Consider the following 15,307-nt stretch of genomic DNA (forward strand, 5'->3'; position numbering starts at 1 on the left):
ACAGGTGTCTATACTGTGCTATCAGTAACAGTTTGTTGCTCTTGTTGGTCGGATCTACCAGTCAAACCGCGATCAAAGCGGTCTATTGTGGCACAGGTACTTCCAACGTTTCGAACTTAATATATTTCTTCATCAGGATTTAAAAAATTGAAGAACCCTTAAATTTTTGCTGGAGTGAAGACAAAGTATGGTATTTCAACACATTTTACAAAGCAGCAAGTGTCTGTGAGTGAACTTCCCTAAGCCCCAACGAAGAACTATAATTAGTTCGAAACGTCTATTCTATTCGTTGGCGTTCGAACTTCGGTGTAAACGAAGGGTAAAAAGCAGTTTTATTTCTACAGAAGATTATACTCCTTTTGATCACGGGAGGGCATCAACGGCATGGCAATACACGTTTCCACCACTCAACTGAATACTTCCAGCAGCGAGTCTTGCCATACACGTGATGCTTAACAAACATAAGCGATTTTAATTTTCGATTGAAAGCTCTTGCTGTGAAGTTAAGCTGCATCCATATTATGCCGCCGTGTGTCGAGCGGCTTCGCCAATCGGCAAAATCTCATGGGCGAGACCAACGAGAGAAGACGCATCCACATTAACATGGGTGTACACAGTGTAAATTGCAACTGAAGCAGCTCGAGGCCACTGGGGCCAGCGGTTGGCACATCCTCACTATAAATTTCCGTTGGGTTCCTTTGATGGAGACCGAAAGTTCAGCGATTTTTCAGCGGCACACAGTGGCATGTCGGCACTGCTTGTGTACAGGCATGTTAATGTGGATGCGTCTCCTCTCGTTGGCTTTGCCGCTCGGCTCGCAGCGGCATAATGGGGATGCAGCTTTATGACGATCGACTGGTGATTGGCAGGAAACAACTCTTGTTGAATTTCTATCCACTGCGGTTTTCACGCGAACGGGATGAACTAATCTGGTGTACCGCGATCATACGAGACGACGTATCTAGCATATTCAGGCATATGTTGCAGGCTTCCGACGTTTTGCGTTTCAGTGCCTGAAAAACAAAGGTTAAATCAATAAGGAAAGTAAGAAAAATGAGTTTGAAGTATATTTACCTTTGAGGGGATTAACCATCTTGAAAGAAAATTTATAACCCTCTTCACTATTTTCACACTGTCACAATAAAATAAGATAATGTTATTATATAAACGGTACGTTTCATATACTTACTGTAGCTGACCGTTTTGCTAAAACAATAACCGGTATTCCAAGTTGTCGGCCATAAGAAGAATGACAACTTCTTATAGGAGCATTAAAATGCCAGTTGTGTTCTCCAACAGGTGTCTTATCAGTTCTAATAACATTTATTCATCGGATGGCATACGATCTATTGCTATGTCTAACAAAGGAACTTATTACATACTTGTTTTGATTGAAAGAAGTTTGCAATTGTACCGCAATGAGTCCCCTTACTATTGTGAGCACAATGTTGATATACTTCTCGTGCTGAATCGCTCATAACATAAATATACAAAACAAATTTAGTCTGCATGTGGTGGTGGCGATAATGAACCTGGTCGATGAAATTAAAGAATGTGCTGAATCATAGCCTACTAGAAGTTCTAGTAGGCTATGGCTGAATTTATGAATGATGTTAGACATTAGTTTCCGGAAATCTTAAAATCTTAAAAGGGGGAATTAAATTGTTATGAATCACATGTGTTGCTCCAAATGATGTCATTTGAAAGCATCGATGGGTCTTATGGATGAAGAAGAGTATTTGCTTCTACTATAATACTATCTTTGTCAGTTGCTTATAAACTGTATAAGTTCATTTTATAATAAACTGAAGTACTTCTTTATGTATATGGTCCTGTAGCAGAAACTGATGTGCATAGAGTATCTGGTGGCGGAATCAAAGGCGCCTACGCGGCAGATCCATGGGCATCATGTTTGTAATGTAATGCTCTACAATATGAATTCTTTGGTTTTCATTCTGTTGTTCACGTCGTCATAGAGTTGAATTTGCTTGCAAATTTTTTTGACTCGCAGTATTGGACGTTCAAAATTGGTCCTTCGTATTGGTGACATTGCAGCTCAAGGAAAAATGCACGGTTAGTCTTAATTTTTAACGTAAATGTAACCTACTAAACTTGGGGTCCCACCTAAATTTAAAGTGAATAAAAAGTACAAAGCCCAATTGCGATGTAATACTGACAAGTAATCACGATAATCAATTAATGGACAGCCAAAATGCTGTTGTTTATTTAGTTCATTTGTCAACCGCCAGTGACTGTCAATCACTTGTCCGTGGAGGGTAGACTACCCAACATACGCTTGCGCTCGAAGTTTTGATTTCGTCTTAGTTTTATTGATTTTCCCAGGCAACTTCCGAACTTTTCGATCGTTAAAACCTTTTACAAAGTATGAGGAAGGTTCCAAAGAAAAAATAGATACAATCGGTTCAGTCGTTTCCACGTCAAGCCATGACACCACAAAACGGGGCTCCTTTTCTACTAATAAAGATTTTATTGATGCTCAGTGAGGCAGCTCTTTTAACCTTTTCCCTGTCATATCTCTCTCTCCTACCTAAAAGTAAGTGCACCTCTAGTGGATGAAGTACGAAACTGTAGGTAATACTGTATTACCTTCTGCTTCATGAAGAGGCTTGTGGTTTGCCAAATGAAAATCAGGTCATCTTTATGTTACTTAATAATAAATTTATATTATGCAGTACATTCGGTAGGGGAGGTCTAATTTTTCTTCTTTTATTTCAGAACGTCAAAGTGGCAGAGCAAGGTGATACTGCCGACATCCGTACGAGTGCAGGCGACGAAACCGAAGCGTCGCCAATATCTGCCTCCCAACTGGAAGGATCGGAGGCAGAGCTGGACGAATTCGACGCCGCCACCCTAGAGGATATCAACGGTATCATCGAGAGCGAGACGGGGGGTAGCGGGACTGAACAAGAGGCAGGGGGTAACAGCTGCGGCGAAGACGATATGGTCACAGGTCCGATAATCACGGAGGTCACTGAAGACTCCGAAGCAGGTGAGAATAGGGAATGAAGTAATGGAGATAGTAATATTACGTAACTCGTGATTTCTCTGTCGCATCGACGTTATGTGGCCTATCTTTCACTAATATGAATCATTTAAAACCCATACCACCCGTCCATATGTTTATCAACAAATTTTACGGTCTGAATCGAATTAGCCAACTTGTCATCATTCAGGATGTCGACGGAATGACCATCCCAACAAAGAAGTCCATGATTGCGGGATCTATTCATATACTACTACTAATCAAAGAGTAGAAAGATAGGAAACGAAGCGACTAAAGTGATGTGAGCGCCATCTGTGTTTCAAATGTGCTTTTAAGGCCCTAAGACTTTTTAAAATATCAATTCGAAGGACATTTGCAGAAACATATGAAATTTCTGAGATTTCAGGTGGACATTTTGATCAAAGAGGTTTTGAATGTTTTGATTCTCGTACCGCCTTTTGTCTATCTAGCTCGTTCTAGTTGCTGATTATTGAAATTTTTGTCTAAATTCTTGGTGAAAACCTCAAAATATCGTTCGAAAATTATTGTATGGTGAAGAACTGTGGATCAAATAGAACGAATTCTACTAAGGAAAAAACTTGTAACATGTGACTCGGTCATTCATTGATTTTAATTTTCAGTGCTACGAAGTGGATAAAATTTTCAGGGCGTAAAGGCCCATAAATAAACAAGGCCTGCAAAAAAAATTGTACAAATTCAACGTTTTCACAGAAAAAACACCATTAACGTACCTATAGCAGATAACCATATACTCTTGTGTCCTAGTCAAAGCTCTTTTCGTTGTCCATAATTTCAAATTTCTGTAAATTTTTTATAGATTGCAAATAAAAATTTATCACATCCGACAGCGTATTTCATTGATACCAATTGATTCCAAACAAAGTTCAGATGAAAACTAACATCCTGGTCACAAAACAAAACCATACTTTTGTTTTGTCGCTCAGGATGTTTGTTTTCTGGTCTCAACGAGGTCAATATTGAAATTCAATACAAGGAATAGAATTCGAATTTCGCGCTCTCAATTATAAAACAGAAAACTGTTATTAAACAGTTTTTCTGTATCGACAATACGTTTTCAGCGCCATCTCATTGTCAAATGTGTTTTCACTGGCCAAAATGTAGTCGTTTTTTAGTACTAGCGATATGAGGGCGTTTCCTATCTTTCTACTCTATAATCTTTGACTACTATAATAATAAGTAATTAAAGGATGTACAATGTCATTTGTCATCAAACGGAAATTTTACGGTTAATTTGAATTTAATTTTATGACAAATGTCAATAAATGTATTTTAATTAATGTTTATGACGTAAACCGGAGGAGGAAAATTGATGAAATTTTGTTCCACGATCACATGATGTCACTTTTCTCAACTTAATCCAAAAATTTTAACTTTCTTAAGATCTGGCAATTACTATTGTAATTCTTCTGTCTATTGTCTATTCATTTATAAAAAAAACATTTCAGTCTTCATAAAGAAACCTTTGATTCCGAAACGTCGACAATGTTATAAGAACTTGAATTTATTAGTCCAACTCCCTACGATACCTCTAATTCATTATACAGGCTGAGCTTTTTAAAACGAAGCAGACGAGGCAACCACCTTAATTGTTGAAGAAAGTAATTACCAATAATAGTTATTTTCCTATCAAGTGCGGAAAGTGATACTTGCCCGCACGAAACTGCGGTTGCCCGAACGATGCGAAGCAGAGTTCGGGTAAGCAGTTGAGTGCGGGCAAGACACTTCACGCAAGAGTTAGGAACAATATTTTTTCTACAAGCGCTTGAAATATATAAATATATCCATTTCACGAAACAGATCATATCTCATTTGATTAATTCATATATAATGACAGATGTAATTCTGCATGTCATTACTATGGGTTTCTCATCGTTGACGTTCTATGCATAGAAACATGATAGAATTTAATTTACTCTATAATATTTGCGTGCGGGAAAAACCCTTGCTAATCCATTCCCGCACGCAAATGCGTGCGGGAAAGAAATAGCAGGCGTTTTTCCCGCACGTTTTGGGAAAGTGACTCTTTGCAACTTGGAATGCGTGCGGGAAAAAGGTTGAACGCGCACACTTGTAGAAAATAATTATTTCGTTGTCTAATGTTGACAATTAACGGTTACCATCGTAACCACAGAACGAATTAGTCAAATAATTGATGATTTCACATAGCATGGTTAGCGGAATGACTGGTACTGTACGAAATTCAAAATTGAATATCTCGAAAACGAATGCAATAAATGAGAAAAAAATTAATACGCTGAATTCAGGATAAAAAGGCCTTTCAAATGAGGTATCACTCACCCTATCTTTCCTATTCAAAATTTGGGGGTTGTTGTTCTAACACTAAGGGTTGAAGCGATATAGTTGTGAATTTGACCTCAAAAGTTGTCCCCCTCGCAACAAAAATCGATGTGTCCGAGCATTTTTCCAAATAAATTTATTCCGCCTGTTATCTCGTCTGTTTCGTCTGTTTATGAATGAATAAAAGAGAACATACAAATAGTATCGTTCGTTTAATTATTTGTTTTGGCAGAAGCTTAGGTTAAGTTTCGTGACTGTCAGGCCGATATGTGCATCTACTGCGTATTAAGTTGCGCATAATAAGAAAATTGTGTTCAGTTAACGTAGAAGTGGAGAGTTTTCTAACTTCTCACTTGTTATTTGTCAAGTGATATTTGTATTTGATAACTTCGTTGCGTGAATACTCTCATTGAAAAATGGGCATTCAACTTATACTTGCTAAGTGATTATTGAAATTTGTTATTTTAAGCTGCATAAATCCACACGTCAGTTCTTGATTTTCAGTACATCTGAATTGACCAACACTGAGAGACTGCTCTCTGGAAAGACTAGGTTTAAAACTTCTTGAAAACCCATAGTGGAATTCATAGTAAAAGGTTTTATAGTCTAAAATCCACTATTATTTGTAAACAATTTATTTTCCGGCTGACATGTTTCGACCATAATACAGTCATAATATAAAATAAATAAATGGGTACTCCCTGGCATGAAATGAAACATTTTTTTATGCCAAGAAGTACCCATTTCATGTATGATGACTTAATTGTTTTCGTTTTTGTTTTGTGAGGGTTTGAACCTTCTGAATTAGAATATGGCTTTGGACAAGAACTTATTTGACTAAAACTTTATTTATTTTATATTATGGCTTTGAAGATGACTGTATTATAGTCGAAACATGTCAGCTGGAAAATAAATTGTTTACAAATAATAGTGGATTTTAGACTATAAACCTTTTTTACTAGGACTAGGTTTAGTTGTGTTCTCATCTCAATTCATTAAGGCCCGGTACTTTCACGTGCGAATAAATAAATTTATTCGATATATAAGTCTTATTCGTAGGATAAGTAAAAATGCTGTCTTTTCACTTTCAGATAGTGTTATTCATCGAATAAATCTGTCATTGAAACTTAAAAATAAGAGTTTATTTGTCATAGACCGAATATCGGTACGTCATTATTGGTTGAATTTTTTAAATTCTTCATGTATGGTTATTCTTTGTGTAATTTTCACGAAATATTTGCTTTCTAGTTGGAATTATGACAATTTCTACAATGCGGTGTCTTATTTTACATTAACCAGTGAAAAGTAGTATACCGTGCTTTCATAGAATTGTTATTCGTCAAATAATTTCATCTGAAAGCACCGAAATAAGGTATCCTTCAGATAGGAAATTATTTGACAGATACTTATTGACAGTGAATAAAGTTTATTCGCAGGTGAAAGTACCGGGCCTAAGTTATACACCATGATATGAGAGTAGTGCATAAAAAATCCTAACTGACAAATATTTACAAAACTTTCAAAAGCCATAATTCTCAACAAGCATGATTAAAAAAGCTCTATCTATTGAATAATTTGTATCGATTGTAATTTGATCTATTTTGCTTACAGAAAAGACGTCCCTGAACAAGAACAATTATGAAACCATACCAGGGGCTGAGCCCACTCCACCACCGGATCCTTCACCGGATTCTTATCCGAAGATTAGAATAAAAACCACAGGACTCTTGAAAGATCCCATAGAATCAACCTGCACCATTACGGAAATAACAGATGATAACCCCAACGGAAATTCTCACCAAGGTAAGTCTTCATCAAAAATGATTAATAAGTTTTTTATCTAGGAACATTCTTGATATAAAACATATTGACATACAACATATTTATAAACTTCCTGTTCACACGGGATGTATCACGCAGTATGTTCAGATAATTCCAATCTATTTACAGAACAGGCTCTTAAGGGTTCTACGAGCTTTAGTATTTCTCAAATCCGATGTCCGACTTTACAATGATCCGAAAATACTTCCCAGTGATCGAATTCGGTAAATTATTCTGAATTTCGAAATAATCGACCAATAAGCGGCATTTTAGTCCAATATAGTATCTGTTAGGAATTAGGCCTCCTTTTCGTAGATATGTTATCCGATTATCCTATAATGCTGCTCCGAAAATGCTACAAGCCGATTTTGAAATTAAAAATAATCGACCAAATTCGATTAAAGAAATAATTGTGTCGGTAATGCGTCGGATGCATGCAGTGGCTGCAGAATGTGACTGCTGCGCCTGTAGCATCGACTGCTCATCGTGCTCATACGCAACTACCAAGCAACAGTCACGTTCTGTTGCACTACTTGGGTAGTGGCGCATGCGCAGTCACATTCTGCAGCCACTACATATATCCAACGCACTACCGAAACCATATTTTAAAGCCAGGCGCAAATGGAAACGCTAATTGGTGGGGTGAGGCAGCGTTAGTTTTCGTAAAATATAGAAAAGAACAAGACCGCGCAAATAGAGCGTGATGATGCAGATACTACGTGTAGCGCAGGAAAAAGCTGCGTCACCTCTTCAACCTGCGTTTCTATTTGCGCCCTGCCAAAGGCTAGGCGTATAGTGGTCCCGACCATCCATCTAGTCGGCTTTAAAAACGCCTGGCGATTCATACCGCTACCTCTGGCATGGTCCATTTCAAAGATGTTACATCTTTGGTCCATTTGAAAGCCATTGACGACTCACCGATACGTTTCTTCTCGAGAAAAGTCTCGGTCAAAACCGCTACCTCTGAGATTACCCTTATCTACATGACGACTAATTATTCTGTTCTTGGATACGATGTCCGATAATAAGATGATTAGGATCATTATATATTAGGATATATGATGCTCCAAGAATGCGTTGTTTATAATCGAGTATGTATTCAATTCAAAATCATTCAGATTTATTTTAGAATCGCAATTTGAATGGTGTTTATACAGCAGATTGTTGAGCAGACATTTGTATTATCATTATCGAATTAATCTCATTGTTTGAATTCATATTTTAATACAACATAAGAAAGTTACTTTTCGTTGAATTCCGAACTAATGAATATGGAATACTCCTTCTGACGAAAATGATGTATTTTTTATGGAATATCTTTGAAACGTCACATTTTTAAATAACCATTTCAACCGTTTTCCAAAAAAAATTAAATTATTTTAAGCACTTGGGATTTTTATAGCCGGTTGCAGTTGAGGCTCGCCAGTAAGTACGCGCCTGTAAATCAACAGCTCTTATTTTATAAACAAGCTGATCGGACATTGTTCTTTATATTTTCTAGTAGTCGGTGTTGCCAAATCGTAAACTTGAAACCAAGCGATTTGAATTTTAAAACCCTATACTTGAAGAATGATTTCGAATAGTTTCCGCGGTGCATTTGAAAAAATCTTGAATGAAATTCATAATTATTCAGTTTAAACTTGCATAATTTGTGAATTCAAAAAGCATTACTAGGAACAAAAGTATCCAAGTGCCTATAAGATTCAGGACGGTCAGTGGTAAGAGTAGCTTTGTGAGAGCAATCAGTGTCTTTAACATGCTTCCTAATGAACTGAAGATTTTAAGTAATCGATATTCTAGGAAGATCAAATTGAAGAGATGGGTCTCGTCAAAATTGTGATTAGGATAAAATTCATATAATAAATTTTATTTGAACGTAGATTGTAAGGATGGGTCAAAAGTTGTATTATTGTAGCAGAAATGAATGATTTTAGGATGATGTCAAAAGTTTTATTATTGTAGCAGAAATGATTGATTGTTGAAGAGTTCATACTGTCATTTTGTGGGTTTTCATTTCAATTGATTTTTCAGTAATAATATGCGGAGTATTTTATTGACTTTCCACGCCGAGCTCACGTACAGGCATCTTGATTGCCTCTGTGAGCTACACATGGTGTACAATATTGTTAACTTGTGTATTTCGGTAATAAATAAATAAATAAATATGCAGTGATAACCCAAATTGAGGGGAATTCCCCATTCTGAGATAAGAAATGTTTTAGCCCACTCTTGTAAATTAGAAAATGTAACAATGCCCTTTCTCATTAACAACCTTTACATGACCTCTAGATGCACAGCTGCCCTATTCTATAACCTAAAGGTTATAGTAGGTTTTAGGTTTTTTCATTCAACGATTTCTCCCTGCATCGCGGTAAAAGTTAGGTTCTGTAATCAAGTTATTTCTCATTCGAATTCTCCATTTCAATAATCGGATGATGCCGATTATTTCAATAATCGGATTATCGATTATTTTTAATTTGAATTATAACATCGAAAGGAGGCCTAATTAATCATTGTTTTGAACAACATAAGAATAAATATAAATTTATTCTGTGATCAAATTTGTGGTTATTTTACTTGTCATTTTTTCATTTTCCTAATAGTATCAGATTTTTTATTAGTCATTTGTATTCTAAAATTATCTGGGATAACATGATTAAAATATTGAAACTGAATATAGCTCCAAATCTGTATGCCAAATTATCCAAAAACACAATCCAAAAAGATTCTGGAGGTGCTTATTTAATTTTTATTGAATTGACATCAAAATAGTAATGATCTTGTTTAATTTATCTGAAACATCTTTATTACAGATTCATCAAATGGGAGTCACATGTGGTCAACTCCTTCTTTGGAGGATCCTTTGAAGTTACCAGAATCTGATGATAATATCCTATCCCTTTTCAACAATAATGACAGAGCAAAGGACTTTGGTTTCACTACTAGTGATAGTGAATATATTTCCTTGGATAGATTGGATAATAGAAATAATAGCGGAGCACTGGTTAGTTAACAAGAAAAAACAATAAACAATATGATATTAATTTAACTGTTTTGTAGCAATTGTATAATCCACCAACTTCTTCGGGGAGTCAAAACCCCTTGGATTCTTTAACTGGATTACCTATGCAAGCCTTGGCTCAGCAGGTATCTCGTTTGCAGCCATCAGGAAGTGGAATGCACCAACAGAATGTTTTAATAAATATCCAACAGTTCCCACAGGCACCACCCCAGGCTCCTTATCAGCCACCACCTATGTACCATCATTCGGGCCAACCGATGTATGGACAACCATATCAGTACCAGTGAGTATTTTGGAAAATATTAGTAGTTGAGAAAGAGTTATTATTAGTGATATTAATTCTTCATTATTCTCATCTGCAGACCTCCTAATCCAATGTATTACCCCCCTGGGCCAACGTATCCACCACCTCAACACATGCAACAACCCCCACAACTTCCCCAGCTGACTGGGATGGGACAACCCATGAATCAACCGCCAATGAACCAGCCAAATCAGATGGGACAACCGCCTATGAGTCAGGCACAAGGAATGCCTCCATCATCACAAGGGGGATCACAAAATCAGGGACCCATGGCACAACAGCAGGGACAGTTCAGACAGACCATACCCCGGCTTCAAGGCCCACGACAACCGATGCCTGGTCAGAGAATGCCTATGGCACCCAGACAGCCAATGAATCAAAGAGCTCCTATGGCTACAAGACAGGTAGGTGATTTCTAATAACTGGTTCTGCTTGAATGTGGAGTATCTTTCTTTAATCCAAGAATTGTTAACATCAAAACAGGCCTTAAACTCTTGAAAGCCCAAACGTAGCTTAATTTCTGGTTACAAAAGATAACTGATGATTTCTTTAGTTTCATTCAACAAGAGAAAAATATAGGTTGCCATTTGAAAAAATTAAGTTTCGATTGAACATCTATTTGAATTTTTTACTTTAAGTTTTGAAGACCCTGTATATCAGATAGCCAAAAATAGAGATGTAACGTATGATCCAACATGTTGACAAGAGCTGGACAAAATTTGGTTTTGATACATTCGTTTGAACATTAGTATGAACTATTTTAGTGAGCACCTATAGCTGTCAAAATTTTAGGCAAAAGTCGAATATCTCAGAATCGGTGCTATATAGGACCATGGTTGTCATACCAAAGTTACCTTAAAATTTGACAAGGAATTCAAAAATGCAATAATACACAGGGTGTTCCATTTAAAATAAGAAAGTTGATACCAACAGGGAAAAAACGGAGTACCCTGTCGTAAAGACCCTGATTCTATAAGAATAGGCTAGTGTTCTGTATCTATGGGGATATGAATTTCGGCCGATGTCAACAAAACAATGAGGAAAAAATCAACTCGAAAAATATTCCAGCTAACTGAGAAATTTTCTTCCTTCCAGCGCGCACCGATGCCTAGACCGCGAGGCGGACCGATGTCGGGCATGCGCGGCGTGAGGCCGAGGATGCCAAACGGTCCCACGAACACCCAGTTCCGAAACGCAAATCCTATGAAGAGGCCCCAGGATGCCATAAAGCAGGAACAAAATATGCAGGCCAAGAAGAAACGTTTCGACGTCTTGACGCCAGACAAGGATGACGACGACTGTCAGGTGATCTGCATGCAGCCCAAGAACACGGACGGTTTGCCGCAAATAGAAAGTGTTCAGGTGAGCGTAAGTTTTTATTTGTATTTGGTGCTTTCCATTCCAGTCCGGTTTTGTTACTCCAGATGTTGAGTACTTTCGATCGCGTTCTGGTCATTCTGGTCAATTTGGGTTATCACAGCATATGCAAGTTTAAACTCAATAATTACGAGTTTCATTCATGACTTTTTCAAATGCACCGCGGAAACTATCCAAAATCATTCTTCAAAAATGAGGCTTTAAAATTTAAATCGCTTCGTTTCTAGTTTACGATTTGGCAACAGCGCCTACTAGAAAATAAAAAGAACAATGGCTTGTTTATAAAATAACAGCTGTTGATGTACAGCCATCATAAAGCGCATACTCATTGGCGAGCCTCAACAGCAACCGGCCATAAAATCCCATAAAATTTTACGACCTTCCTCGTTCCTCGCAGACTTCATAGACAGCCAATTTTGTCTATCTCATCAAGATAGTATATTTGTTGTCCTTTATTATGAACGCATATTTCAGTCGATGTTGCCAAATTGTTCAATAGAAACGAAACGCTTTAAATTTTGAATACCCATTCTTATTTTTCATTTTTAAGTACTTAAAATTATTTTTTTTTGAAAACGATTGAAATGGTTATTTCAAAATGTGACGTTTCAAAGATATTTCATAAAAAATATCATTTTCGTCAGAAGGAGTATTCTCTATTCTCCATGCATTTCTATGCACTCCTCTCCTGTTTTTGGATATTTTAGCGAATTTCCTAAAATTTATTTCTGTTGGAATGGTATATTTTTGAAGCAATTGATAAATATTAAAAAAAGTATAAAAAACCTCTCAAGCTGACATTACCATAACGCGCATGCACAGATGTGCCTTTTTCCACTTACGGTTCAAGTTTGACGCACAGCAGAAATGATCACGGTAATCACTATTCCCATGATCCCGACAACTATTGCTGAGGAGTTGTTTCTAGGGGGTGACAAGACATCTAGACTTTTATTTTATTTATTATTTATTTAATTTTGCACCAGATTGTATGAATCAATCTATTAATTTGAGTCTGAATTTTGAAATAGTTCGGCGGTTTGGGATTTTCTTCATTTCTAAAAGCCGTTTGCAACAGCCGAGAATTCTCTAGAGAATTTACTTTAGAATTCACGCGCCGTGAATTCTTTATTGTTACATACGCACTTTCGGTAGAATTGACTGTCCAGTTGCATACAAAATAATCTCTGCCGTTCTCTTACCAAAATTTGGTAGAGAATTCTCCAGATAATTTTCGGCTGTTACAAACGGGTTTAACAGAACCATTTGATTTTCATGAAATATTTACTCATTCTACTTTCAAATAATTTTCTTTCTTTTCGTCGTTATTCAATAACCTGAATAATGGTGCGATCTGGTTACGGACCGCCACAAAGCCCACTTCTTAAAGAAGATACAGCTAAAAGCCGAAATATTGCTTTATCTTCTTTGTTTGAACAGCGAGTTTCCATATGTCAAAAAATTTGAATATGGATCTCCCGCCAAGTGATTCTAACCTCACTAATAAAGAATGAAGTCAAAATGATTCGAATGTTCTGAAGTGACTTGTGCAAAATTTCGTAAGTATCGTATCACTGGAACAAATTCCTCAATTAGTTTTGAAAATCGGAAAGTACTCAACATATGGTGCTCAACTTTCTCATGTGCCTTCAAAACATTTTTTAACGCGAAGTACCAATTTTCAACTCGGTTCCCTATTTTTGGAAATATTGGGGAAATCATTTTGTCCGAACGGGTATTATACAAAAAAAAACATCAACAAATGAACTAAATGAAATTCGAAAGTTTCCGGTAGTAAAAAAGGAAATAATTGTTCAGTAAAACGAAAAAAATTAATTTTATGAGATAAAATCTTTCAATTTTTCTTGTTAGAACTTATGGGTGCTCTTTTTGTTGCCTATTATAATTATATATAATTATTTAATTCCATAATTTCATTTACAGGGTGCAACATCAGAATCTGCAGAGAACAGCATTATGCATCTGTCGGATTCTATAACATTGTCGGTTAGGAATCCTCCTCCAAAACCTGCCAGTCCGAAAAAATCTGACGCCAAAGCTGTGGCCAATATTTTGGCAACTCGTGGCATAACTGTTACACCTACAGCTAAGCCCAAAGAAAAACAAGATAGTCCCTCAAAAAGCCCGTCTCCACTCAATTTGAACGGAGCTGTCAGTATTATTCCTTCCGCAAAACAACAAGTTAAAAAGGTAAGAAATACAATACTCACTTTTAATTCAGCTAGATTTGTGTTTAATACTGAAGTATAAGCAATTGTTTATTGATGAAAAATAACAGAATTTTACTTCTTTTCAGTCGCAAGATTCCCAACTTCCTACGGTGGATCTAACAGATGACACACCTCACTCAGGACCGAAATCACCTAATTCCCCTCAAAAAAGTAGCGCTAATTTTGGACTTCCCTACCGCTGTCATTTATGCCCCGCTCAATATCCCAATGCGTTAGGTCTCACGAAACACAAACAGAATTACCATAAAACATCAGCTGGAAGTATAGATATGGGAATACCTTTGATCAATTTGAAACAACCTGGTGTTCTCCAAAAACTGGGCCAGTTGGGTATTCATAATTTCATCCCACTTCCCACCCCGCAGCAAGATGGAACCTTTGCTATTCCAATAATAAACACGAGGAATCCGGCTAATGTCCAGGCGATTGGTGCTACAAATATGCTCATATTAGGGCCTGTCAAGGCAATTCCACGCCCGGGTGCCCCAAGTGCTGCCGCTAATACTCAGAAGGCGCCAGTTCCTCAGCAGAAATAAATCTGATATAAAATCGAAAACTGCTTTGGACTTTTATGATGAATTTCTATCCTTGTCAGAGGATGAGAAGACTGGTCCCAGTGCTTGCTGCAAAAATTGTATATACAAATATGTAGTATTCATATCTTATGTTCCTTACAAAACAAGTTACGTTGTTTGTTGTTAATATAAATTTTATAGATTTTTGGGGAATTTGACGGAGTAACCTCCATTTCCCAAAAATTTCTATTGTGTTCTATGAATACTTTGTACATAACTATATAATATTCATTTTCGATGAATTTTTTGCAAAAACTGCATTTATTTCAGAATTTCTTCCTGGGAGATCATGATCCCTGTAAAGGGAATTTATTTTGTTACATTGAAGATAAATTTTGTTTCATTTGAATAGACTGATATGTTTCTTATTAATGTGCAATCATTGTAAATAATTCTACTCATATTTTTGTACAAAGGTACAATTTTTGTGATAACCTAATAAAAGAACAGATATTTTTAAGAAAAACTTCAATTATTTTGTTGATTCTCCTTATCCATCAAGAATTCAGCTAACATCATTTTTGGCAAGCGATTCATGAAAAAAAAATCCTCCATCATAACCATACCAGGCGAGCAAAAAATTTTTGAAAAGGGAACAGGAATTCCGGTAAG

General features: G+C 36.6%; 1 protein-coding gene across 2 annotated transcripts in view; it reads left to right on the forward strand.

The window, feature by feature from the left end:
- LOC123307235 (transcription factor SFL2-like) overlaps positions 1–15,159 on the forward strand; it is a 33,030-nt gene extending 17,871 nt beyond the window's left edge. For both annotated transcript variants that reach the window (XM_044889464.1, XM_044889465.1), the window contains 8 exons: positions 2,737–3,010; positions 6,956–7,147; positions 9,979–10,169; positions 10,226–10,470; positions 10,550–10,895; positions 11,587–11,853; positions 13,813–14,079; positions 14,186–15,159. In XM_044889464.1, the coding sequence (XP_044745399.1) occupies positions 2,737–3,010; positions 6,956–7,147; positions 9,979–10,169; positions 10,226–10,470; positions 10,550–10,895; positions 11,587–11,853; positions 13,813–14,079; positions 14,186–14,656 (2,253 nt within the window). In that variant the 3' untranslated portion in view covers positions 14,657–15,159. The remainder of the gene's footprint in view (positions 1–2,736; positions 3,011–6,955; positions 7,148–9,978; positions 10,170–10,225; positions 10,471–10,549; positions 10,896–11,586; positions 11,854–13,812; positions 14,080–14,185) is intronic.
- Positions 15,160–15,307: the final 148 nt, after the last annotated feature.

This window comes from Coccinella septempunctata, chromosome 2 (genome assembly GCF_907165205.1).
Source record: "Coccinella septempunctata chromosome 2, icCocSept1.1, whole genome shotgun sequence".
Taxonomy (NCBI): domain Eukaryota; kingdom Metazoa; phylum Arthropoda; class Insecta; order Coleoptera; family Coccinellidae; genus Coccinella; species Coccinella septempunctata.